General features: G+C 44.2%; 1 protein-coding gene across 2 annotated transcripts in view; it reads left to right on the top strand.

Annotated features, from left to right (window-relative positions):
* Positions 1-24,649, top strand: part of TEX55 (testis expressed 55) — a 151,860-nt gene that overhangs the window by 52,620 nt on the left and 74,591 nt on the right. Inside the window, exon 4 of one of the 2 annotated variants that reach the window (XM_082247417.1) lies at positions 7,937-7,996. The exons of the other annotated variant lie outside the window; for it this stretch is intronic. Coding sequence (XP_082103543.1) covers positions 7,937-7,996 — 60 coding nt within the window. The remainder of the gene's footprint in view (positions 1-7,936; positions 7,997-24,649) is intronic. 2 annotated transcript variants of the gene reach the window in all.

Raw genomic sequence — 24,649 nt, forward strand, 5'->3', positions numbered from 1 at the left:
CCAAGCATGTAGCCCAGCAGGCCAGGAAGAGGGGTACGAGCAAATGCCTCTCCCCTCCTAAACTATACCAGGCCACATGCCCTCCTTGCGACTTCATCGACCCAGCATACCCCGCTCCGGGGTGTCAAAAGGGGGCGGGGTCACCCACTGAGGTCATTGGGTGACCCCTCCATTAGCTATTTTAGAAATGTCAGACGGCAGAGCAGGTAGTCGGTGGGAGCGTTAGACGAGGCCGGGTCTGGCGGTGCGGCAGGCGTCATGATTGACGATGGATCTACACCGGGGGGGTGGGGACATTGTTTTTAGATTTTTTTTTTTTTAACAAAATGTTATTGAATTTTAACAATATAAGTACAAAAAGTTGGAGGTGATAGTAAATGCAACGTGGGAGAAAACTGAAGTGTGCCAGGTCACATAGCAAAAATATCAAAAGGGCATTACAGTAAAAGGGGGGGGGGGGACGTGGGTGGGGGGGGGGAGGATTCTGATGTTTTGCATGCTATGAGCTATCAGTGAGCTCAGAACGTCTAAATTCCAGGTGCAGGGTGTTCACAGAGGTTAAAAGGGTCTTGTGCTTGTAGCTCCGAGTAACAACGTGGTCGGTCAGAAGACTGGTGGTTGTGGCCATTAAGCGGAATGAGGGGAAGGACAGTAGATGCCATTAATGACTGGTTTACCGATTTGCCTGGTGGCCACCATGGGCGTGAGGGAAGAAATAGTATCAAGGGGTGTGTGAAAAGGGGGACCCCTCAGCTGTTGAAGGAAGGGCGAGATGGAGGAGTTCATAGATGGCAATTCTCTGTCGATGAAAGCGCCCCACTTCCTGGCGAAGCAGCCTGGGTGCGGTAGTTTTTGAGGGTCACATCAAGATATTCCTTTCTCAAAAGGTTTAATAAGTCCGATTTTACCTCGCTGATTGAGGGAGGCATTGGTGATGTCCAAAGTCTGAGTATGCATCTTCTGGCAACCATATAACAAGTAGAGAGTCATGCTTTATGGTGCATGGGTGTCTTGGCTTGCATCGTAGTTTGTGAACGAGAGTCAGAGTCTAGGAGTCCAAAGATCAAGGCAAATACGTCCTTATGGGGTTGCAAACCTGTGATATGTTGCATAAAGATTTTGAGATGGTCCCAGAAGGAGGAGATGCGGGGGCATAGCCAGAGTCTATGCATCAGAGAAGGCCTGTTGCTTTTGCACAGAGGGCACAGGTGGGCATTTGGGAGATCTTTCAATGTCAGGTGGGGGATGTAGGCCCTATGGACTATCTTGTACTGCTGTTCTCTCAAGAATTTGTTTTGGATGAACGAACATGTGGAATTATACCCCGCTAAAATATTGTCCATGGCGCCCGGGTGTTCGAGGTCCTCGTTCCAGGAGGCATAGGTTTTAGAGAGCAGAGCTTCCGCGGAGAGAGACGACAGGGGTTTGTAGATATCGGAAATTAAAGTGTCCAAGAGAGAAGTTTTGAAGCGCAGAGTACTGGGGGGACATATGCCGGATACATAGCTGATCGCTTGGTAGACATAAAGGAAATGGTGAGCAGGTAGGTCATACTCGCGGAGGGTTTGTTGAGGGGGCAGGGGTTTGCCGGTCGCCGTGTCAAATAGTTGGGCAAAGGTGCAAAGGCCTATTGATTTCCACATCTGGAACGCTGAGTATTGGACACCTTGTGTGAAGGACGGGAGGCCAATGAATGGGAGATTTCAAGAGACATAGGGCGAGATTTTTAGAGTTTCCGTACTTCCCTCCATGCTAACACAGTGTCGCAAACTAGTAGATTGTGCTTTAAGTGTTGTAGAGAGTTGACTTTGCAATGCAGAAGGGTGGATAGGTCATAAGGGTGCACTATGTGTGTCTCCAGCTCACAGTTTGAGTGAGTCGAGGAGCGTAATAACCAGTCTAGACCCACCCTCAGGAGACAGGATAAATTGTAGAGGCGGATGTTAGTAAGGTTCACTCCTCCTTCCTGTTTGGGAAGGCAACATTTTTTTGAGGGAGATGCGGGGCTTTTGGCCTTTCCATAGAAAAGTGAAGAGGGCTGTGTGGAGCCCACTATTTTGGCTATTATAGGGGGATAGTTTAATTGGTAGATGTAGGATGGCGTTTTCCCAATTTTTATTCCCAGTTAGGTTATGTGGGATTTCGCTATCGCGAAGATGGATTAGTTTGCCCACAGGGGGGAGTGGGATCCACTCAGGGGCCACTCATTTTGCTTTTGGAGAAATTTATTTTCAGGCCAGAGCAGGCTCTGAAAAGCAAAGATATCTTTTAGGTAAGGCATATCGCTTTTGGGGTCAGATGTGAATGATAAAATATTGTCTGCAAATAAAGCTGTACGCTCCTCTTTTGTTCCTATCTGGATTCCATGGAGGTTAGGGTGAGAGAGCAGATATCTGGACAGGGGTTCAATTGCTAAATTCAAAAGGAGGGGTTACAGAGGGCATTCCTGTCTGGTGCCTTTGTAAAGGCGAATGTTACCTGATGTATGACAGGCCGCTATGACGTTTGCTATCGGGGCAGAATACATGGCGTTGATTAAGTGGAGAAAGGGACCCGAGAAGCCGAATCTGTCGAGTGTTAGACGTAGCCAGCGGAAGCTGACATTGTCGAATGCATTTTTGGCATCCAAGGTGACAACGGCAGCTTCCCCGATGTGGAGGGGTCCTAAGGATTCCAGGACAGCTAAGACTTTCCTGATATTAGAAGTAGCGGATCTTCCCTGAATGAAGCCCGATTGGGAGGGGTGAATGAGGAGAGGCATGATTCCTGCTAGACGCTTGACAATTATTTTGGATAGTAATTTGGAATCGATGTTAAGCAGGGATATGGGCCTGTACGAGCCCGGGTCTGTAGGGTCCTTACCTTTTTTAGGGATTAGTTTGATGTGAGCGTGGAGGCCTGAATGGAAGTATTGTCCGCCGTCTAGAATGGCCTGGAACATTGAGGTCAAGGTGGGAGCAACGACCTCTGCATGGAGATTATAGAACTCTGAGGTATAACCATCGGGGCCCGGAAGTAATTGGGGCATTGAGTAACACAAGTTGGTCCTCGGTCACGCGAGGGAGCGGTATCCCGTCCAAGAGGGATGTCGCTAGGGGTTCGTCGATGTGTTCAGGGCCGTAGAGGGAGGCATAAAATTGTTCTAGTATCTTGACGATTTACTTGGGCGAAGAGGTCAGATCACCCCTGGTGGACTTTAGAGCAGGGATGTGGGTCAGTATGTAGGGGCCTTTGCACAAGCGGGCAAGAAGTTTACCAGATTTGTTGCCGAATTTATGATATTGGAGGTCTTGCAGAGACTGGTATATTCTCTCCTGCGCCTCTGCCCATGTCTTGAAGCGTTGTTAGGCCTCACGCCACATTTTGCGAGCAGCCAGCGTGTTAGCGGTCGAAAGCCGTAGTTGGGCTGAACGAAGGGCTGCGCTCGCCTCAGTATATTTTTTTTTTACTTTTCTTTTATGGGCAGCGGCGTAGGAGATGATCCTATCCCGTAGAATGACCTTTCCAGTTTCCCAAAACAGATTGGGATTGTCACGGTGAGTTGCATTGGTGTGGGAGTAGTCCGTTCAAGTTTCACGGATGACAGCCTGGAGGCGTGAGTCATGTGCTAATTAAGAGAGAAAACGCCAAGTCTTGAAAGAGTAGGTGGTGGTTAGACCAGGTAGCTCCACCAAAATGGGGGCGTGGTCTGAAATTACTATGTCATATATGAATGAGTCTGTGGAGTGGCCTAGGAGGGGGGAGTTGGCCACTAGGTAGTCTATTCTTGAGAGCGAGTTATGGGGGGGGGGGGGAGAAGAAAGTATATTCTCTCCCTTCTGGGTGGTCCAGTCGCCAAATGTCGGTGAGTTGATGGCTGTTTGTGAAGTTTTGCAAATGTGTAGGCGTGTTGGGAAGATTTTGGACGTTGTGGATTTCACACCGTGACTTATCCTCGAGGGGACAGAGGACAAAGTTAAAATCCCCACCAATCAGTAGCGGGAGGTGGATGTAGGGCGCGATGGTGGAGGTCAGGAGTGTTAGAATGTTTTAGTGGGGGCGTTTGGGGCATATACATTTGTCAGAACCCATTCCTTGGAGGGAGTTTTAAGTGTAGCTGTGAAGATGTAACCTTCTGCATCCCCATGCCAAAAAAGCACTTCACAGGGGAGATTTTTATGGATCAGGAGTAGAACCCCTCCTGATCCTTTAACGTTCCATGATACTATTTTCATGGTTCGGGGAGTGACCAGGGAGGTGAGGTGTGAGGGTCTAGTATCACTAAGGGGGGTACTCGGAGTAGATAGTAGGGCGCAGTGATGTATGTGGATGAAGGAGTGGTCCCGGTATGTGGAATCCTGTGTTCTGAGGGGGGGAGAACAGGGGCGGTGGTAGCCCAACAGGGGCAAGGGGTTGACACCAAAAGGTGGAAATAACATACCCAGGTAAGCCTGGACTTCACTTTTTTCCTCATGTGACTCCTTAACTCGCGAACAGCGCTACCGGAGGATGTGGGGTGGTCGCCATCAGCGGTAGGATTATCCCCGCACTGGGGGAGGCCCAGGGGGTGTGAAAAAGAGCAGTTCAGCAACGTCCTGGTTGCCCACCTTAGGGATTAGCATCCTACAGTAAGGTTGTGCGTGGTTCCCATAGCCAAATCTAGGAGAAAGGAGTTAAACACAAACGGTGTAAGGTGAACAGAATTAACTGAGAAAACAAACTAAGCATTGTGCTGCAAAAGCAGGAAGCATAAGAGAGAGGAGGTAGACTCATCTACTAGGCCTCAGGAGCGGCGTCAGCGGGGTCTGCCATGGCCAGAGGGATTAGAAAGCCGGAGCTTCTTGGGAGGTTCCTTCCTGGGACTGCGTTGGTCCATCGGGAGGTGTAAGTAGGCTTGCAGGTAATGTGAAGCTTCCTCCGGGTGAGTGAAGGACTTAGGATTCCCTGCGTGGTCCGTCAGGCGAAGTGTAGCTGGGTAGGCCAAGGTAAACTTAACTCCCTTTTGGAAGAGAGCCGCACATATTGGTTGAAAATCCTACCTCTTGCGGGAGACCTCTTGCGAGCAGTCAGCGAAAAGTAGTAGCTTGTGGCTGTCGAGTTGAAGTGGCTTTGAATTTCTGAATGAGCGTAGTATGCTGACTCTGTCTGCATAACTTAAAAATCGGACGATGACCGGCCGTGGTGAGCGTCTGTTGTTAGATGGGTCGTCCAGGCGGTGGGCTCGTTCAACCAAGCAGGGTGCAGAAGTGCCTAGCGCTTGTGGGATGCAAAAAAGCGCAGAGATCTTGCAGAGAGTCCAAATTATAGGATTCAGGAAGACCGATAATCCGCAGGTTATTACGCCGTGAGCGGTTTTCTAAATCGTCCAGTTTGTCTAGGATGTATTGCTGGGTATACTTGGCCTGTTGTTCAAAAGTGAAGGAGTTTTGTAATTCATCCTCAATGTCAGACATTCTGTGTTCCAGCTCTACCAGGCATTTTGTTTTGTTTTCCAAGCTCTTGCCTGAGCTGGGACATGCCTGCAGCGATTGCACTGTCCACCGCTGCTGTGATGGTGGGAGAGAGGAGGGCTGCCACAGCCTGGGTTAGCCCGGATAGCTGTTCCTCCGATGGAGTTAGGGATATAGCCCCCTACGATGGAGTTAGGGATATAGCCCCCTCCAATGGAGTTAGGGATATAGCCCCCACCCGCAGTGTTGTGGGGAAGAGGCCCTTGTTCCCATCAACATGGGGATAAGGTGCTTTTGGATGGCCCCAAGGCACCCCTTCCCCATGTTGAGGGCTCTTTCTTGGACTGCCAGGCTGCATGCTTGGATAAGGGTCTGGTACCACACTGTCTTCTTTTTTTACATGTTGGAGTGGCCAGAAGGGCCTGGTATGGATTGAGGGGGCACCCCACATTTTTTTTTAAAAATTTTCTATTTTCAGCCATTAATTGCTTATGTGAAACTCATTTTTTCACTCTTTTTTTTTTTTTCACTAAACTTTTTTTTAATAACATACAGTAGGAGACAAAAAGTCCCCTATGTGATTTATTTTTCAGTGGCTTTGTTCTCTTTAATAAGACATCAACCCCTGATGACTCACCTGTCCTCCAATGAAGCTAATGGAGTTTAGATCGCACTCCATTAGCTTCTTACTGGGTGAGGAAAGTGCCACAAGGACCCAGAAGTGAGGTTTTACACATTGTTTCTGGGTCATCAGCAAGAAGGGAAGATCAGTGAACGGATCAGTACCCTCTACTCGGCAGCACCCACCATTGTGGCTTTAATGTTTTAGGTTTATATCCAAGCATCACCCAAATTCTTCCCCACACCTCCATCTCCCCCTCTTAATCATGTCCCTGCCATTATGTCTTTATTTTACTTTGTTTCTATAGCACGGAGCAGCTTTTACTACTCTGTGTGACATCATCACCAGGCTTGTAAGAACTCTGCAGGGGCAGCTACTTTGGGATCATTTCCTATTGAAACAGAAACACCCCCCAGAACTATGTCTCCCAAGATCCTGTTTCCAGTGTGCAGACAGGCTCTTGAAAGTCAAAGCAGCATGATTCTTGCAAGGACAGCTACTAGGAGCTCAGTTCCTATTCATGTCTGCACAACCCCAGAACTACATATCTCAAGAGCCCTTTCCCTACACATAGTGTGTGGGCAGCCTCTTGAGATTCCCGGCAGCAGCGTTGTTATTCTCCACCATATTGTGCCCCACTCCATGCCAGAGGACTCCACATGACGTTCCCGGCTGTTGGCCTTCATATTCCCAAGGAAGCAATGTCCACACATGGATAGGGTGGCTGCACCTTACTGATGGTACTCAGGATGTGGTATAAACTTTGACATACAGGTATATTTTGTAGTCACTTGACGATACGTTGTCAGTCACATTTAGTGGACAATCCGCAGCAGTGACATGTGAAAGCATATTCAGTACTGGTCGCAGTCATGTTGGAACAGGAAGGGGCCATTCCCAAACTGTTCCCACAAAGTTGGAAGCATGCAATTGTTCAAAATGTCTTGGTATGCTGATGCCCTAAAGCAGAGTTCCAGCTGTTTTTGTGTTTATTAAAAGTCAGCAGCTACAAAAAGTATATTTACTGACTTTTAATAAACACACACTCATTTGTCCCACGATCCAGCGATGCAATTGCCCGAAGCCTCGCTCCTCTCCTTCTCCCCTCCGCGGCACGGGCATCGCTAGTGCGGGCAAGCTGTCACAGCCGGGTGTGAGTCGTGCTACACGTAAATGTCCGGGCAACCTTCTGGGACCTGTGATGTGTCCAAGAAGATTGCAGGGAGGGAGAGGTGAGGAGAACTTACGCTTGAGCCACCTAGGTGGCTCCCCCCGCCCCCCCAGAAAAATAACATAACAAATGTGGCATGTCAGGGGATCAGGAGGACTTAAAGCGGAAGTTCCACTTTTGGGTGGAACTCCGCTTTAAGAGTTTTCTTCACTGGAACTAAGGGGCGCAGCCCAACCCCTGAAAAACAACCCCACACCATAATCCCCTTTCCACCAAATGATTTGGACCAGTGCATAAAGCAAGGTCCATAAAGACATGGATGAGCGAGTTTGGGGTGGAGGAACTTGATTGGCCTGCACAGAGTCCTGACCTCAACCCGATAGAACACCTTTGGGATGAATTAGAGCGGAGACTGCGAGCCAGGCCTTCTTGTTAACATCAGTGCCTGACCTCACAAATGTGCTTCTGGAAGAATGGTCAAACATTCCCATAGACACACTCCTAAACCTTGTGGACAGCCTTCCCTGAAGAGTTGAAGCTGTTATAGCTGCAAAGGGTGGGCCAACTCAATATTGAACCCTACGGACTAAGATTGGGATGCCATTTTCGACTGCCTTAGCAGAGAACAATAAATATGTAATAAAAAACTGAATGAAAGAATAAATAGTCTAAACGTTTCCTTTGAGTAATATTTTTTTTTTGTCCCACAAACAGGTAGGTGAGGATATTCCAGAGGGTCCCCTTCCTGACCACTTCCGCAGGGGAGGAGTAAAAGTGAGTGGATGTTATAATATACAATGGTGCTTATTTTTTCTGACCCAATAGCCCAGGAGCAGCTGGATTACTTTTACATGCGTGGAATGGGTGTCCCCCATTCGCCTCCCGAGCGATCAGGGAGCCTGCAAAGGATGCCACTGGCAGCATCCGGATCTGGGCACACAGTGAGTAGAACTGATGTTGGTCTTCCCACTGTGTGACGTCAGAAGCAACTAGGATTTTGTCACATAGGGTTTCAGCTTTGTGTTTACTGGCTGGTTACCAGCCAGTGACAGCCGATCTGACCAATCTGTGTCTGATCAGCTGCATTGGAGGCCAGAGGAGAGATTTGGGGTCTAATAGACCCCATATCTCTCCATAAAGAGGACCTTTCAAGGCCCATGCTGTCACAATGGATGTTGTTCATCCCTTGTAATGGCAATAAAGTTAATAAAAAAAAAAAAGTTAAAGAGTGTAAAAAAAAAGGTTTATTTAAATAAGCTAGGAAATAAAATGTAAAAACAAAATGTTAGAGTGCCCCCGTCCGCCCATGCTCAAACACAAATGTGAACGAACGCGCCAGTGTTGCAAGCATAAGTAATTGGGGATAGCACCTTACATGTGAGATATCGCCCCCAAATGTCAGAGCAAGAGCAATAAATGTAGTGCCAGACCTCCTGTGAATTTTAAACTGGTAACCTGTAAAGGCTATTTTGGGGATTTTTAGGTACCGTAGTTTGGCGTCATTCCACAGGCGGCCGCAGTTTTAAATCATGACACGTTAGGTATCTATTTACTCGGCATAACATCATCTTTTATATTTGACCAAAAAATTGGGTATTATATTGTGTTTTTGTGCATTAAAATTAATTACAGCGTGATTTTTCCCAAAAATGTGTGTTTGAAAAAAAAACATTTAATTCTCTAGGGAGGTAATTTTCTAGCAAAAAAAAATAAAAATAAATTTTTTACCTGTAGGAGAGGAATGTCAGAATAGGCCCGAACTGGAAGTGGTTAACCACTTGAAGACCAGGTCTTTTCTGGGACTTTTTGTTTTAAAAGTTTAAATCAGTATTTTTTGCTAGAAAATTACTTAGATCCTCCAAACGTTTTATATATATATATATATATATATATATATATATATATATAATCTCACAAAAGTGAGCACACCCCTCACATTTCTGTAAATATTTTATTATATCTTTTCATGTGACAACACTAAACAACTCAACACACAGCCATTAATGTCTAAACTACTGGCAACAAAAGTGAGTACACCCCTAAGGGAAAATGTCCAAATTGGGCCCATACTCGTGTCAATATTTTGTGTTGCCACCATTATTTTCCAGCATTGCCCCACAGATGCTCAATAGGGTTTAGGTCTGGAGACATGCTTCGCCAGTCCATCACCTTTACCCTCAGCTTCTTTAGCAAGGCAGTGGTCGTCTTGGATGCGTGTTTGGGGTCGTTATCATGTTGGAATACTGCCCTGCGGCCCAGTCTCTGAAGGGAGGGGATCATGCTCTGCTTCAGTATGTCACAGTACATGTTGGCATTCATGGTTCCCTCAATGAACTGTAGCCCCCCAGTGCCGGCAGCACTCATGCAGCCCCAGACCATGACACTCCCACCACCATGCTTGACTGTAGGTAAGACACACTTGTCATTGTACTCCTCACCTGGTTGCCGCCCCACACGCTTGACACCATCTGAACCAAATAAGTTTATCTTGGTCTCATCAGATCACAGGACATGGTTCCAGTAATCCATGTCCTTAGTTTGCTTGTATTCAGCAAATTGTTTGTGGGCTTTCTTGTGCATCATCTTTAGAAGAGGCTTCCTTCTGGGATGACAACCATGCAGACCAATTTCATGCAGTGTGCGGCGTATGGTCTGAGCACTGACAGGCTGACCCCTCACCCCTTCAACCTTCAGCAATGTTGGCAGCACTCATACGTCTATTTCCCAAAGACAACCTCTGGATATGACGCTGAGCATGTGCACTCAACTTATTTGGTTGACCATGGCGAGGCCTGTTCTGAGTGGAACCTGTCCTGTTAAACCGCTGTATGGTCTTGGCCACCGTGCTGCAGCTCAGTTTCAGGGTCTTGGCAATCTTCTTATAGCCTAGGCCATCTTTATGTAGAGCAACAATTCTTTTTTTCAGATCCTCTGAGACAGGGCTCGACAATCCCCGGGCGCCAGGTCGCATTTGCGACTAGAATTAGCGACCTGGCGCCTGGGGTGCCCTGCAGGAGGTGTCCTGTCCCTTTTGCGCCCCCCACCTCCTCCTCGAGTGCACGGACTTCCGTGCCGTCCGAAAATTGAGGCCCCGGCTTTTCGGCCTTCTTCTGTGAGATGAGGCTTCCAATAGGTAACTGGCGCCCTCTTGTGGTGGCCGGTAGTAATGACTGTTTCCACTGCCTGTTAATGGGAACAGATGAGAGGAAAGTTTTTACAGGTTTCATCTCCCTGGAGTGTGGTTATTATTATTAATTTATTTTTTAAATTTAAAAAAAATAAATAATAATAATTTTTTCTTTTTTTTTTAATTATTAAAAAAAATAAAAATTATTTTTCTTTTTGTTTTCCAATTATTATTATTAAAAAAATTTTTTTTATATATATATATATATATATATATATATATATATATATATAATCTTTTTTTTTTTTTTCCTCATCGCCATGCCAAAGCCCAAGGCCCCTTTCACACGGGCTGTCTGATCAGGTCCGCCTGTCAATTTTTCAGGCAGACCTGATCGGACCCTTCATTCTCCTCTATGGAGCAGTAATCTGCCGCCATCTGATTCTGTCCATCAAAAACAGACGGATGGTGGTTCTATTTTCTATCCACCCCGTGGATCGGATCAGATGGCATCGGATGGAAAGAGACAGACAGTCTGTTTCCATCCATTTGCGCTATAGAGGAGAGTGGGGTTCTAGTCATCTTTATGTGTAAATTTAGTGTCCGTTTTACTAAATAAAGCTTGGTTGTTAGTTTTAAGAGCCCATTCAGACAGGGGCGACACGACTTGCTGGGGCGACCTGTAAAGTCAATGCAAGTCGCCTCCAGGTCGCCCCAAAGTAAAAAAAAAAAAAAAAACTGGCTCCTAACTTTTTTAGCTGGCTCCTAGATTTCAGGCAAATTTGTCAAGCCCTGCTCTGAGAGTTCTTTGCCATGTGGTGCCATGTTGAACTTCCAGTGACCAGTATGAGAGAGTGAGAGCGATAACACCAAATTTAACACACCTGCTCCCCATTCACACCTGAGACCTTGTAACACTAACGAGTCACATGACATCGGGGAGGGAAAATGGACAATTGGGCCCAATTTGGACATTTTCACTTAGGGGTGTACTCACTTTTGTTGCCGGTGGTTTAGACATTAATGGCTGTGTGTTGAGTTATTTTGAGGGAACAGCAAATTTACACTGTTATACAAGCTGTACACTCACTACTTTACATTGTAGCAAAGTGTAATTTCTTCAGTGTTGTCACATAAAAAGATATCCCAATTATTTGCATGCAATAGATACAGGTCACAAAAAACAAATATAGTGAATAAATCACAAAGGTTGTAACAAAAAATAGGGAAATAGTGAACAATAGCTCAATTGAGTGAAAGTCCCTTGTAGTTGAGAGTCACAAGATGGTGAATAGTAGAAAATAAAGGCGAATAATGATTTTCAGCAATACTGGCTTCACCTCGGTGCTCCGGTTAAATTAGCATATTCATGGGCTTACCAGAAATCAGAGGAAATAGGCTTGTGTAGAGCAAAAGCTCATATCATCCTTAGGGGAGATCATTTTCTTCAGCCAACCAACTGGGACAGCGATGTTCCAAGGCACTAATCCTTAATGATATGTCCGGTATTCTCAAAAAAAAACATAATAGGCTCCATAGTGTTAAACCATAAACAATTTATTAAAATAAAAGGTAAAATAACTCACATGGTGCAGGAAATAAAACCGCATGAAACAAATAAGCTGGCCGGCTCATAGACTAGCCCGTCCTTCCGGGAAGCGAGGCGACGTCAGCACGCCGGACCCTACGCGCTCGTCACAAATGACTTCTATTGGGGAATGCTGTAATTGCTACATACAATTACAGAATTTTAAAAATATACATAAATCATGTTAAATTATAATTTAATTAATTATAATGATAAATTCATAAAAAAATATAAATTTTACACATTTGTCAGCCTATAATTATACAAAGTAAAAAACAGTGTTTATTAAAAGTGTACCAAAAAAGCCTAATATGTCCTTTAAATACATATACCAATAGTTTACATATGCAAATTAGCCATAGAATTATTTTTAATTATTAATCATCAAAGTATAAAATAGTTAAAAATGGAAAAAAAAAAAAAAAGACCCAACTGTAAACAAAACCTTTTATTTTAGTATTGGATAAAAGGGAAAAATGCTGTAAAAACACACTTTGTGTAAGTCTAGTATATATAGAATAAAAAAAAATAAAATAAATAAAAATCAGTGCCTATTAATACAGTGTATCAAATAAAGCTTAATACAGTATGTCCTCTAAAAATTTAGGTATGCAAATTAGCCATAGAATTATTGTCAGGTAAACTGGCCTGCACTAATGCAATGATATTGGTGTGGGCATTTATGTATCAATTACCTCCTATCACAAAACATTACACAAAACGTTTTATTTTTGCTAATGCCTAACAAAAAAAATAAATACTTAGTAAATTAAACCCTTTCACTGGGACTGGAAGTTTTTACAGAATGTGGGCATTAAAAAAAGAAAAAAATATAAAAATTTTGCACATTTGAAAGCCTATAATTATAAAATCTTAAAAAGCAATGTTTATTAAAGCAGTGTACCAAATAAAAGCCTAATATGTCATTTAAAAAATATAGAAATAATTTAGTTATCCAAATTAGCCATAGGATTGTTGTTGGGTTAACTGACTTGTGCTAATGCAGTCATTTTGGCTTGGGCATTTAGTTATCAATGGCCTCTAATCACCAAATTAAAAAAATAAATAAATAAGGTCCAATGGTAGCCATCATTTTTTTATTTTTAGCATTGCATAAACAGGCATTATGCTAAAAAAAATGAAAATTTATATCAATACTTACCGTAATTTTCCTTTCCTGAAGGACTCCGTGGCAGCACGCGTATGGGTAGGCTCCGCCTCCTCTCCTACCCTATAGGACCCCACTCCCATAAATTTTTGCTCCAAGCCAGGAGCCGTGTTCCATAAATAGACTACTCCAGCAGATGGGAGGGAACTCCTGCTGCCATGGAGTCCATCAGGAAAGGAAAATTACGGTAAGTATTGATATAAATTTTCCGTTTTCCTGACAGACTCCATGGCAGCACACGTATGGGAAATAACTAGCCATACACACCCGGGTGGGCAACTGCTGGTCAAACAGAAATCGGTTAAATTTGCACCGTCAACAGACAATATTTTTAAACCGAAATCAACTGAGGATAAGGAAGCAGGTTCAACACAATAGTGTAACATGAAAGTATTAATCGAGGACCATGAGGCCGCTCTGCAAATGACATCCGGTGCAACATGAAGGGAAGCCGCCCATGACGTAGAAATCCCTCTGGTGGAATGAGCCGTCACCACTTCCGGAGGAGTCAGTCCCTTGGCTCTACGTATATGCCCACTGGATGGTCTGAACTATCCAACTAGAAATAGTTCTGGAAGAAGCCCTCTTGCCTCTGTTCTTTCCATAAAAGAGAACAAATAGATAGTCTGACTTGCGAAAAGAAGCAGTGAACTTCAAGTACGACTGTAAGACTTCGCCCACATCCAACGGATGGGTACTCTGGTCATCTTGAGATTTGAATGTAGGTAAAACAATTTCTTTTGGTTGACATGAAAAACTGAGTTTACCTTCGGATTGGACCCTAGCATAGGGACCAGGACAACCCGATCAGGAAAAAATGTCAGAAATGGTTCTTTACAACCCAAATCACTCATTTCGGAGACCCGTTTAGCCGATGTGATGGCTATCAAAAAGGCCGTCTTCATAGAAAGATTCTTAAGGAAGAATGAATCTCCGTGTTCCAAAACTGTTGTTGAGAGAAACTCAAGGACTAGTGGAAGGTCCCATTTGGGGAACCTGGGTTTCCTGGGAGGTCTCATTCTAGACGCACCTCTGAAAAACTGCCGAACCAGAGGATGTTTTGCCCATGCAGTCCCCATGAAGGCAAAGATTGCTGAGCTCTGGACTCGGGGAGAGCCGACAGCCAGGGATAGGTCTAAGCCTGTCTGGAGGAACCCCAGAACATGATGAATTTTAGGATTAGTGATGGAACCAGACTCATTAGTCATGTAATCCTCAAACTTAGACCAGATCCTCTCGTAGACTTTATTGGTGCCCGGTCTCCTGGCACTCATCATTGTGGACATTGCCGCACTTGGACAGCCAAGAGCTTTTAGTCTTTCCCTCTCAAGGACCATGCCATGAGATGTAACTGTGCTGGGCAGGGATGCAGCACTGGACCCTGAGATAGAAGGTCCGGCCTGAATGGCAGGGGAACAGGATCCCGGAAGCTTAGTTGAAACAACAGGGGAAACCAGGGCCTCCTTGGCCAAAACGGAAGGATTGCTATGACCTCTACTCTCTCTCTCCTGAGTCTCTGCAGGAACTTGAATATCACTGGGACCGGGGGAAAAGCATATGCTTTGTGGAACTTCCAGTGGTCCGTCAGAGCATCTACCCCGTAGGCTTGGGGATAACGCCATCTCGAGTAGAACTTCGTCAGTTTGGCATTGTTTGGAGAGGCAAACAGGTCTACCTCCAGAAGAATCCCCAGAGAGGTGACCCACTTGAAGGTTTCTGGATGAAGGGACCATTCGTTGTTGTCTAGATCGGTTCTTGACAGAAAATCTGCCTAAATGTTCTGGACTCCTGGAAGATAGGCAGCTGACAGGAAAGATTCCATTGGGCCCATGCCATGATCGGTTTCACTTCTTCCAGAAGGGAGGAACTGCGGGTGCCCCCTTGTCTCTTGATATATGCGACTGCCATCGTATTGTCTAGCCGCAGGAGAACCGAGGACCCTGTCACCAAGTGACGGAAAGCCTGGATGGCACGAAAAGCCACCCGAAGCTCCAGGACATTTGAGACCAACCCGAGAGTGGGAAAGTCCCACCTGCCCTGGGCCACCTCTGACAGGCAGTGCGCACCCCAGCCCGTCCGGCTGGCATCCGATGTTACAACGATCCAAGGAACGGGAACGATCGAATGACAATTCAGGAGATTTTCCCGTTGCAGCCACCAAGACAGACTCGCCCTCATGGAGGATGTTATCCGAACAAGAGTGTCTGGGTTCCCGGAGCTCCATTGACAGAGGAATCCGATTTGAAAGGGCCTCATCCTCCACTGCGCCCATTTGACCATGGGGGCCGTGGAGACCATAGTCCCTATTATTCTCAGACACTGGGAGGCCCGAAGATAAGAGGTTGACATTGCCGGTTGTATTCTGCTGCGGATCACTGGAATCTTCTCCACTGGAAGAGAGATGGTGCCTCTGGAGGTGTTGAAGAGTGCCCCTAGGAAAATCAAGGATTTTGTAGGATCCAGATGGCTTTTCTCCAGGTTCAAGAGCCACCCGAATTCTTGAAGGGTGGAGATTACCTGAGACCTGTGTTGTAGAATCTGAGCTTGGTCTTGAGAAAGAAGAAGCAGATTGTCTAAGTAGTGAAACAGTCGGATCCCTTTCGATCTGATCAGGGCTACAATAGCCAGTAAGATCTTTGAAAAGACCTGAGGTGAGGTGGTAAGCCCGAAAGGGAGACAGGTAAACTGGAGATGCACTTGACCCACGGCAAAGCGAAGAAATTTTTGTAGCTCTTCTGCCACTGGGACATGGAAGTAGGCATCTTTTAGATCTATGGAGACCATCCAATCCTCTGGTTGCACCACTTGACGGATAGTGAAGAGCGTTTCCATCCTGAACCTCTCTTTCCTTATGAAGGAGTTTAGATGAGTCAGATCTATGACCGGCCTCCAGGTGCCGCTTTTCTTTAGCACCATGAATAGAGGTGAATAAAGGCCTTGAAATCTTTCTTCGGCCGGGACTGGAATGACAGCACCTTGAGAGATCAGGGAATCTACGTATGACAGAAGAATTGACTTCTTTTCTTCCACGCGAGAAATAAACCGCAGAATTGGAGTTTCTTCGAAAAACCAAACGTGACCATGAGACACGGTCTTGACGGTCCACTGGTCTGTAATCGAGGCTGCCCAAACGTGCGCAAACTGACGTAGGCGAGCGCCTACTCGCAACGCCTGGGCAGGCCTGATATCAAAAGGACTTTGTGGCCTCCCGACCACCTGAAGGTGTCCCTTTGTTGAACTTTGGACCTGTAGGTTGAGATCTTTTCCAATTCTTCCGGAACTCACGCCCAGGCCTGTAAGAGCGGGCTTCTCTGGATCGATCCAAGCTCTGTTTGTGCTGAAATCTTCTGCGGTCTAGCAAACGGCGATCCTGAGGGAGGAAACCTGATTTACCACCAGTGGCAGGGGTAATGGCACTGTCCAGCTTATTGCCAAAAAGGGACGTACCCTCGAACGGAATCCTGCACCAGGCTTGCTTGGAAGCAGGGTCGGCCAGCCAGGGACGTAACCACAAAGCACGTTTGGCCGTGACAGAGGAGAGCATGACTCGTGCCACCAGGCGAATGATATCAATGGAAGCCTCTCCCAAAAAGGCCGTTGCCAACCTTAACTCTTAAACAGCCGAGTTTCTGGCTACTTCCTCTGAGACACTTTGCAGTGTGGCCTCCACATTATCTGTTTTTCCTTGATCGCCTGAGAATAGCAGGCATCACACAAGGATCTATCATCATGGACAACAGCCCTACAGCCCCAGCAGGATTTGCGTGTGGGGCGGTCAGCCTGGTGGGAAGACCGGCTTGGATAATCTTCATGGCGCCTAGATCTAGACCTGGATCTACGGTGCCTGGATTTGGATGATGCATGATGATGGCCTGAAGGTGATCTATCCTTTTGATCCTGATGCAGGACGTTGGTCAGACCTAAATGGGCTGAAAAACATAGGAAAGAAAGCTCAGGCTACAGTAAGCCAGCTGGCAGACAAGCGAGAGTTTAAAACCAAAACTCACCTGTTGCGCAGGGACTGGCCACCGGGGGGCGGTGAGACATCCATTGCAGATCACAGCGAAATAACCTGCAATAGGAAGAGTGTAAGAACTCAATCTTACCTTCCCATAGCTGCCCTTCCCCTCCCCCATTCGTGCAAGATTGACCCAGCACAGGACTTACCCAACACAGGCAGAGTAAGGGGAGGCCGCCGCAAAAGCCCACAGACATCCCAAGAATGACAGCTCCATCAGCTGTTTAAATTTCCCGGGAGCCGTAAAGCCACGCCCCCCCTGACGCCGCCGCGTCATCGAGGACCAGAAGTAGCGTGTGCTCATGCGCAGACCACTTGGAAACCAAGCCTCACACTGAATACCCAATCGGGAATCAGGGAAGCAGGGGGAGGAGCCGAGAGCGACGGTCTGGAACGCAGAAGCGCTCCAGCCGCCATACTAACCAGGAAGCAAAAAAAAAACAAAACACAAGATATAGAAAGTAAGCAATACATTACCACCGATACCGTCAGAAGGACCTGGAACGCTCCTCAACCGGAGACTGGCGTGTGCATCAGGGCATAAGGGCCTCCCGCTAGTAGCAGGGACGTTTGGCCAAGCGATGCAGCCCTCCTCTCATTCAGGATTTACGGCATCTTCCGGCATCATTTTAAATTGCCCGGGTCCACCCAGATAATACTGAGATTGCTGGACTAAGGTAGAAAAGGCATCATCCAGGAAAGCCACACGCCACCAGGTATGCAAGAAAAGGCATCCTATAAGGTAAGACTTCTCTTGCAGGAGGAGGACAAAAAAGGAACACGGCTCCTGGCTTGGAGCAAAAATTTATGGGAGTGGGATCCTATAGGGTAGGAGAGGAGGCGGAGCCTACCCATACGTGTGCTGCCATGGAGTCTGTCAGGAAACACACTTTTTGTCAGCCTATAATTATTAAAAAATAAATAAATAAATAAAAAATGATTTATATATGCAAATTAGCCGTGGAATTATTGTTAGGTTAACCGACCTGTGCTAATGCAAGTATTTTGGCTTGGGCATTTAAGTATCAATGACCTTTAATCACAAAATTTTTAAATGGTTAAAAATGGGGGAAAAAAATGTAAGGTCCAACATTAGACAAAACTTTTTTTTTTTTTTTTTTTACTATTGGATTAAAGGAAAATTGCTAAAAAAAAAAAAAACAAAAAGCAAAAACAAAACACTTGTCTTAATAAAATCTTTTCACCAGCAGTGGAAACTTTTACAAATTTTGGGCATTAAAAATAAATGAATAAAATATATAAATATTGAACATTTGTCAGCTTTTAATTTAAAAAAATAAAATAAAAAATGTTTATCAAAGCAGTGTACCAAATGAAAATCTGAATCTAATATATATATATATGTATATGTGTGTGTGTATGTATATGTATATATATATATACACTGACAAATGTATTTTAAATTTTTTTTTTTTTTTTGGAGCAATTTAGTAGAAATGTCCAGGTCCTTGTAATGGGGTATAACATTTTTCCCTTTTATCCAATACTAAAAATAAACAAAAGTTTTGGCTACTGTTGGACCTTAATTTATTATTTTTTTCAATTTTAACCAGTTAAATCTTTGATGATTAGAGCCTATTGATACATAAATGCCCAAGCCAAAATTACTGCATTAACACATTTACTTAATTAAGTACAGTATGTTAACCTGACAATAATTACATGACTAGTTTGCATACCTAAGTTTTTATATGTTTTAAATTATATATATATATATATATATATATATACTGACATTTTTTTTTCTTTTTAAATAGTGTATCAAATAAAAGCCTAATATAGTGTATCCTTTAAAAAAATATATAAAAATAATTTAGGTATGCAAAATTAGCCACACAATTATTGTTAGGTTAACTGACCTGTGCTAATGCAGTCATTTTGTCTTGAGCATTTAGGTATCAATGACCTCTGATCACGAAAGGGTTAATTGGTAAAAATTAAAAAAATAAAAAGGTCCAACAGTAGCTATATATATATATATATATATATATATATATATATTATATAAAGTTTTTATAAATATATATATATATATATATATATATATATATATATATATATATATATATTATATAAAGTTTTTATAATATATATATGTTTTTATAATATATAAACCCCTTTACGAGGCTGGAAGTTTTTAGTAAATATGGGCACAAAAAAAAAAAAAATGTGAAAAAAAAGAAAGATTAGATGCAGTACTGACTAACACAGTACCCCATTTCTGTAGATTTGTGGTGTACATTCTGTATTTTTTTTGTTTTGTTTTGTGCTGTAGAAATACTTTCAGACAGCAATGTTGTCTGGCTTTTATGCTGAGCAAGAGCTGGCCACGCAGCAGTTAACCCAAATCTGCAGCCCCAGCACTTGGAGACCTGCCCTGCGGATAATAGAAAATAGCCAGAATGCATCATACTTCTATGGCAGAAGTCAAATAGATTTAGGATTCTAACCCTCTTCAATTATGAATCACCTGTACACACAAGCATTACCTCTGTCTGCTCCACTGCAAACTTTACCATCACCAACTAAAAAAAAAAAAGAAAGATTTTAATCAGAGTATAGCATCAAGTCAATTAAACTCCTGGAATATTGATCTGGTCAGTTAAGTAGCAGAGGGGGTTGTTAATCAGTTTCAGCTGTTTTGGTGTTAATGAAATTAACAACAGGTGCACTAGATGGGAAACAATGAAACAACCTCCAAAACAGGAATGGTTTTATAGGTGGAGGCCACTGACATTTTTATTCTATTCATCTTTTTTGACTGTTTTTTCCAATAGTTTTGCATTTGGCTAGGGTCAGTGTCACTACTGGTAGCATGAGGCCATACCTGGACCATATAGAGGTTGCATAGGCAGTCAAACTCCACATAGGATGAAACATCAAGATGTGCCATTGCTAGAAGGTTTGCTGTGTCTCCCAGCACAGTCTCAAGAGCATGGAGGAGATTCCAGGAGACAGGCAGTTACTCTAGGAGAGCTGGACAGGGCCATAGAAGGTCCTTAACCCATCAGAAGGGCCGAAATCTGCTCCTCTGTGCAAGGAGGAACAGGATGAGCACTGCCAGAGCCCTACAAAATTACCTCCAGCAGGCCACTGGTGTGAATGTCTCTGACCAAACAATCAGAAACAGACTTCATGAGAGTGGCCTGAGGTCCAGACGTCCTCTAGTGGGCTCTGTGCTCACTGCCTGGTACAGTGGAGATCGATTGGCATTTGCCATTGAACACCAGAATTGGCAGGTCCGCCACTGGTACCCTGTGCTTTTCACAGATGAGAGCACATTCACCCTGAGCACATGTGACAGACGTGAAAGGGTCTGGAGGAGCCATGGAGAACGTTATGCTACCTGTAACATTGTTCAGCATGACCAGTTTGGTGGTGGGTCAGTGATGGTCTGGGGAGGCATATCCATGGAGGAACGCACAGACCTCTACAGGATAGACAGTGGCACCCTGACTTCCATTAGGTATCTGGATGAAATCCTTGGACCCATTGTCAGACCCTACGCTGGTGCAGTGGGTCCTGGGTTCTTCCTGGTGCACGACAATGCCCGGCCTCATGTGTTGAGAGTATGCAGCCAGTTCCTGGAGGATGAAGGAATTGATACCATTGAATGGCCCCCACGCTCACCTGACCTAAATCCAATAGAACACCTCTGTGACATTGTTTTGGACCATCCGGTGCCGCCAGGTTGCATCTCAGTCTGTTCAGGAGCTCAGTGATGCCCTGGTTCAGATCTGGGAGGAAATACCCCAGGACACCATCCGTCATCTCATTAGGAGCATGCCCCGATGTTGTCAGGCATGCATACACACACATGGGGGCCATACAAACTACTTAGTACCATTCTGAGTTGCTGCAATGAAATTTCAGCAAAATGGACTAGCCTGCTGCATCATTTTGTTTACTTTAATTTTCGGGTGTCTTTGAATTCAGCCCTCTGTAGGGTGATAATGTTCATTTCCATCAAACAATGTGGCATCCTTTCCTTCCTAACACATTACCCAGTCCATATCAGTATAGATCCTAACACATTACCCAGTCCATACCAGTATAGATCCTAACACATTACCCAGTCCATACCAGTATAGATCCTAACACATTACCCAGTCCATACCAGTATAGATCCTAACACATTACCCAGTCCATACCAGTATAGATCCTAACACATTACCCAGTCCATACTAGTATACTGTAGATATCCAGCATGAGATTTTCCCCTATTCAGATCTGATGTGTTTTCAAATTGTTTCTTTCATTTTTTTTTAACAGTGTACATATACAGTATATATATATACAAACCCAATTCCAAAAAAGTTGGGACACTATAAATTGTGAGTAAAAAAGGAATGGGCTAATTTACAAATCTCATAATCTTATATTTTATTCACAATATAATATAGATAACATATCAAATGTTGAAAGGGAGACATTTTGAAATGTCATGACAAATATTGGCTCATTTTGGATTTCATGAGAGTTACACATTCCAAAAAAGTTGGGACAGGTAGCAATAAGAGGCCGGAAAAGTTAAATGTACATATAAGAAACAGCTGGAGGATCAATTTGCAACTTATTTGGTCAATTGGCAACATGATTGGGTATAAAAAGAGCCTCTCAGAGTGGCAGTGTCTCTCAGAAGTCAAGATGGGCAGAGGATCACCAATTCACCCGATGTTGCAGGGAAAAATAGTGGAGCAATATCAGAAAGGAGTTTCTCAGAGAAAATTTGCAAAGAATTTGAAGTTATCATCATCTACAGTACATAATATCATCCAAAGATTCAGAGAATCTGGAACAATCTCTGTGCGTAAGGGTCAAGGTCAGAAAACCATACTGGATGGCGGTGATCTTCAGGCCCTTAGACGGCACTGCATCACATACAGGAATTCTACTGTAATGGAAATCACAACATGGGCTCAGGAATACTTCCAGAAAACATTGTCGGTGAACACAATCCACCGTGTCATTCGCCGTTGCCGGCTAAAACTCTATAGGCCAAAAAAGGAGCCAAATCTAAACATGATCCAGAAGCGCAGGCATTTTCTCTGGGCCAAGGCTCATTTAAAATGGTCTGTGGCAAAGTGGAAAACTGTTCTGTGGTCAGACGAATCAAAATTTGAAGTTCTTTTTGGAAAACTGGGACGCCATGTCATCCGGACTAAAGAGGACAAGGACAACCCAAGTTGTCATCAGCGCTCAGTTCAGAAGCCTGCATCTCTGATGGTATGTGGTTGCATGAGTGCGTGTGGCATGGGCAGCTTACACATCTGGAAAGGCACCATCAATGCTGAAAGGTATATCCAAGTTCTAGAACAACATATGCTCCCATCCAGACATCGTCTCTTTCAGGGAAGACCTTGCATTTTCCAACATGACAATGCCAGACCACATACTGCATCAATTACAACATCATGGCTGCATAGAAGAAGGATCCGGGTTCTGAAATGGCCAGCCTGCAGTCCAGATCTTTCACCCATAGAAAACATTTGGTGCATCATAAAGAGGAAGATGCTACAAAGAAGACCTAAGACAGTTGAGCAACTAGAAGCCTGTATTAGACAAGAATGGGACAACATTCCTATTCCTAAACTTGGGCAACTTGTCTCCTCAGTCCCCAGAAGTTTGCAGACTGTTATAAAAAGAATAGGGGATGCCACACAGTGGTAAACATGGCCTTGTCCCAACTCTTTTGAGATGTGTTGATGCCATGAAATTTAAAATCAACTTATTTTTCCCTTAAAATGATACATTTTCTCAGTTTAAACATTTGATGTCATCTATGTTGTATTCTGAATAAAATATTGAAATTTGAAACTTCCACATCATTGCTTTCTGTTTTTATTCACAATTTGTACAGTGTCCCAACTTTTTTGGAATCGGGTTTGTGTGTATATATATATATATATATACACATATATGGAGTTTGACAAGCAGCAAGAGTTCAATAGGGAAGCACCACAACGGCATGCAATCCTTTTTTTTTTTTAGTATGATTACACAACAAAATAAATTTTTAACAAATACATACAGTGCTGGAATAAAATGGGTTAAATCTTGATTTTATGTGAAAATTATCAAAAACATTTTAACCACTTTTATAAGTATTTTTTTAAACATGGTATATTGCAACCAATTACATTCAGAAGTCACATAATCTGGTAAAAGGAGCTGATCACCTGTGTGCAATTAAATTTTCTCAAAATAAATGCACCTATTTCTGGAAGGCTCCACAGTGTGACGGAGAACATATCTGAACAGCATCATGAAGACCAAGGAGCTATGAAAACAGAGATAAAGTTATTGAGAAGCTCCAAAACTTTGAACATACGGTATCTCACAAAAATGAGTACACCCCTCACATTTTTGTAAATATTTCTTATATATCTTTTCATGTGACAACACTGAAGAAATGACACTTTGCTACAATGTAAAGTAGTGAGTGTACAGCTTGTGTAACAGTGTAAATTTGCTGTCCCCTCAAAATAACTTATTATTGTTACAAGGTCTCAGGTGTGAATGGGGAGCAGGTGTGTTAAATTTGGTGTTCTCGCTCTCACTCTCTCATACTGGTCGCTGGAAGTTCAACATGGCACCTCATGGCAAAGAACTCTCTGAGGATCTGAAAAAAAAGAATTGTTGTTCCACATGAAGATGGCCTATCTATAAGAAGATTCCCAAGACCCTGAAACTGAGCTGCAGCATGATGGCCTAGACCATACAGCCCTTCACCAGGATAGGTTCCACTCAGAATAGGCCTTGCCATGGTCAATCAAAGAAGTTGAGGTTGTCTTTGGGAAATAGAGGTATGAGTGCTGCCAGCATTGCTGCAGAGGTTGAAGGAGTGAGGGGGGGGGGGTCAGCCTGTCAGTGACCAGACCATAAGCCGCACGCTGTATCAAATTGGTCTGCATTGCTGTCGTCCCTGAAGGAAGCCTCTTCTAAAGTTTTCTGAAGACAAGCAGACTAAGGACATGGATTACTGGAACCATGTCCTGTGGTCTAATGAGACCAAGATAAACTTATTTGGTTCAGATGGTGTCAAGCGTGTGTGGCGGCAACCAGGTGAGGAGTACAAAGACAAGTGTGTCTTGCCTACACTCAAGCATGGTGGTGGGAGTGTCATGGTCTGGGGCTGCATGAGTGCTGCCGGCAATGGGGAGCTACAGTTCATTGGGGGAACCATGAATGCCAACATGTACTGTGACATACTGAAGCAGAGCATGATCCCTTCAGAAACTGGGCCACAGTGAAGTATTCCAACATGATAACGACCCCAAACACACCTCCAAGATGATCACTGCCTTGCTAAAGAAGGGGAGGATAAAGGTGATGGACTGGCCAGGCATGTCTCCAGACCTAAACCCTATTGAGCTTTAGAGGCATAACTAGAACCTTCAGGGCCCTGGTGCAAGAAACCATGAAGGGCCGCCCAGACCCCTGGCTGGGGGCCCTTCACTTAAAGCCTGGGGCTCTTCCCACTGATCCTGGGGCCCTATACTCTT

Source organism: Pelophylax lessonae, assembly GCF_965119305.1.
Source record: "Pelophylax lessonae genome assembly, chromosome: 2".
Classification (NCBI taxonomy): domain Eukaryota; kingdom Metazoa; phylum Chordata; class Amphibia; order Anura; family Ranidae; genus Pelophylax; species Pelophylax lessonae.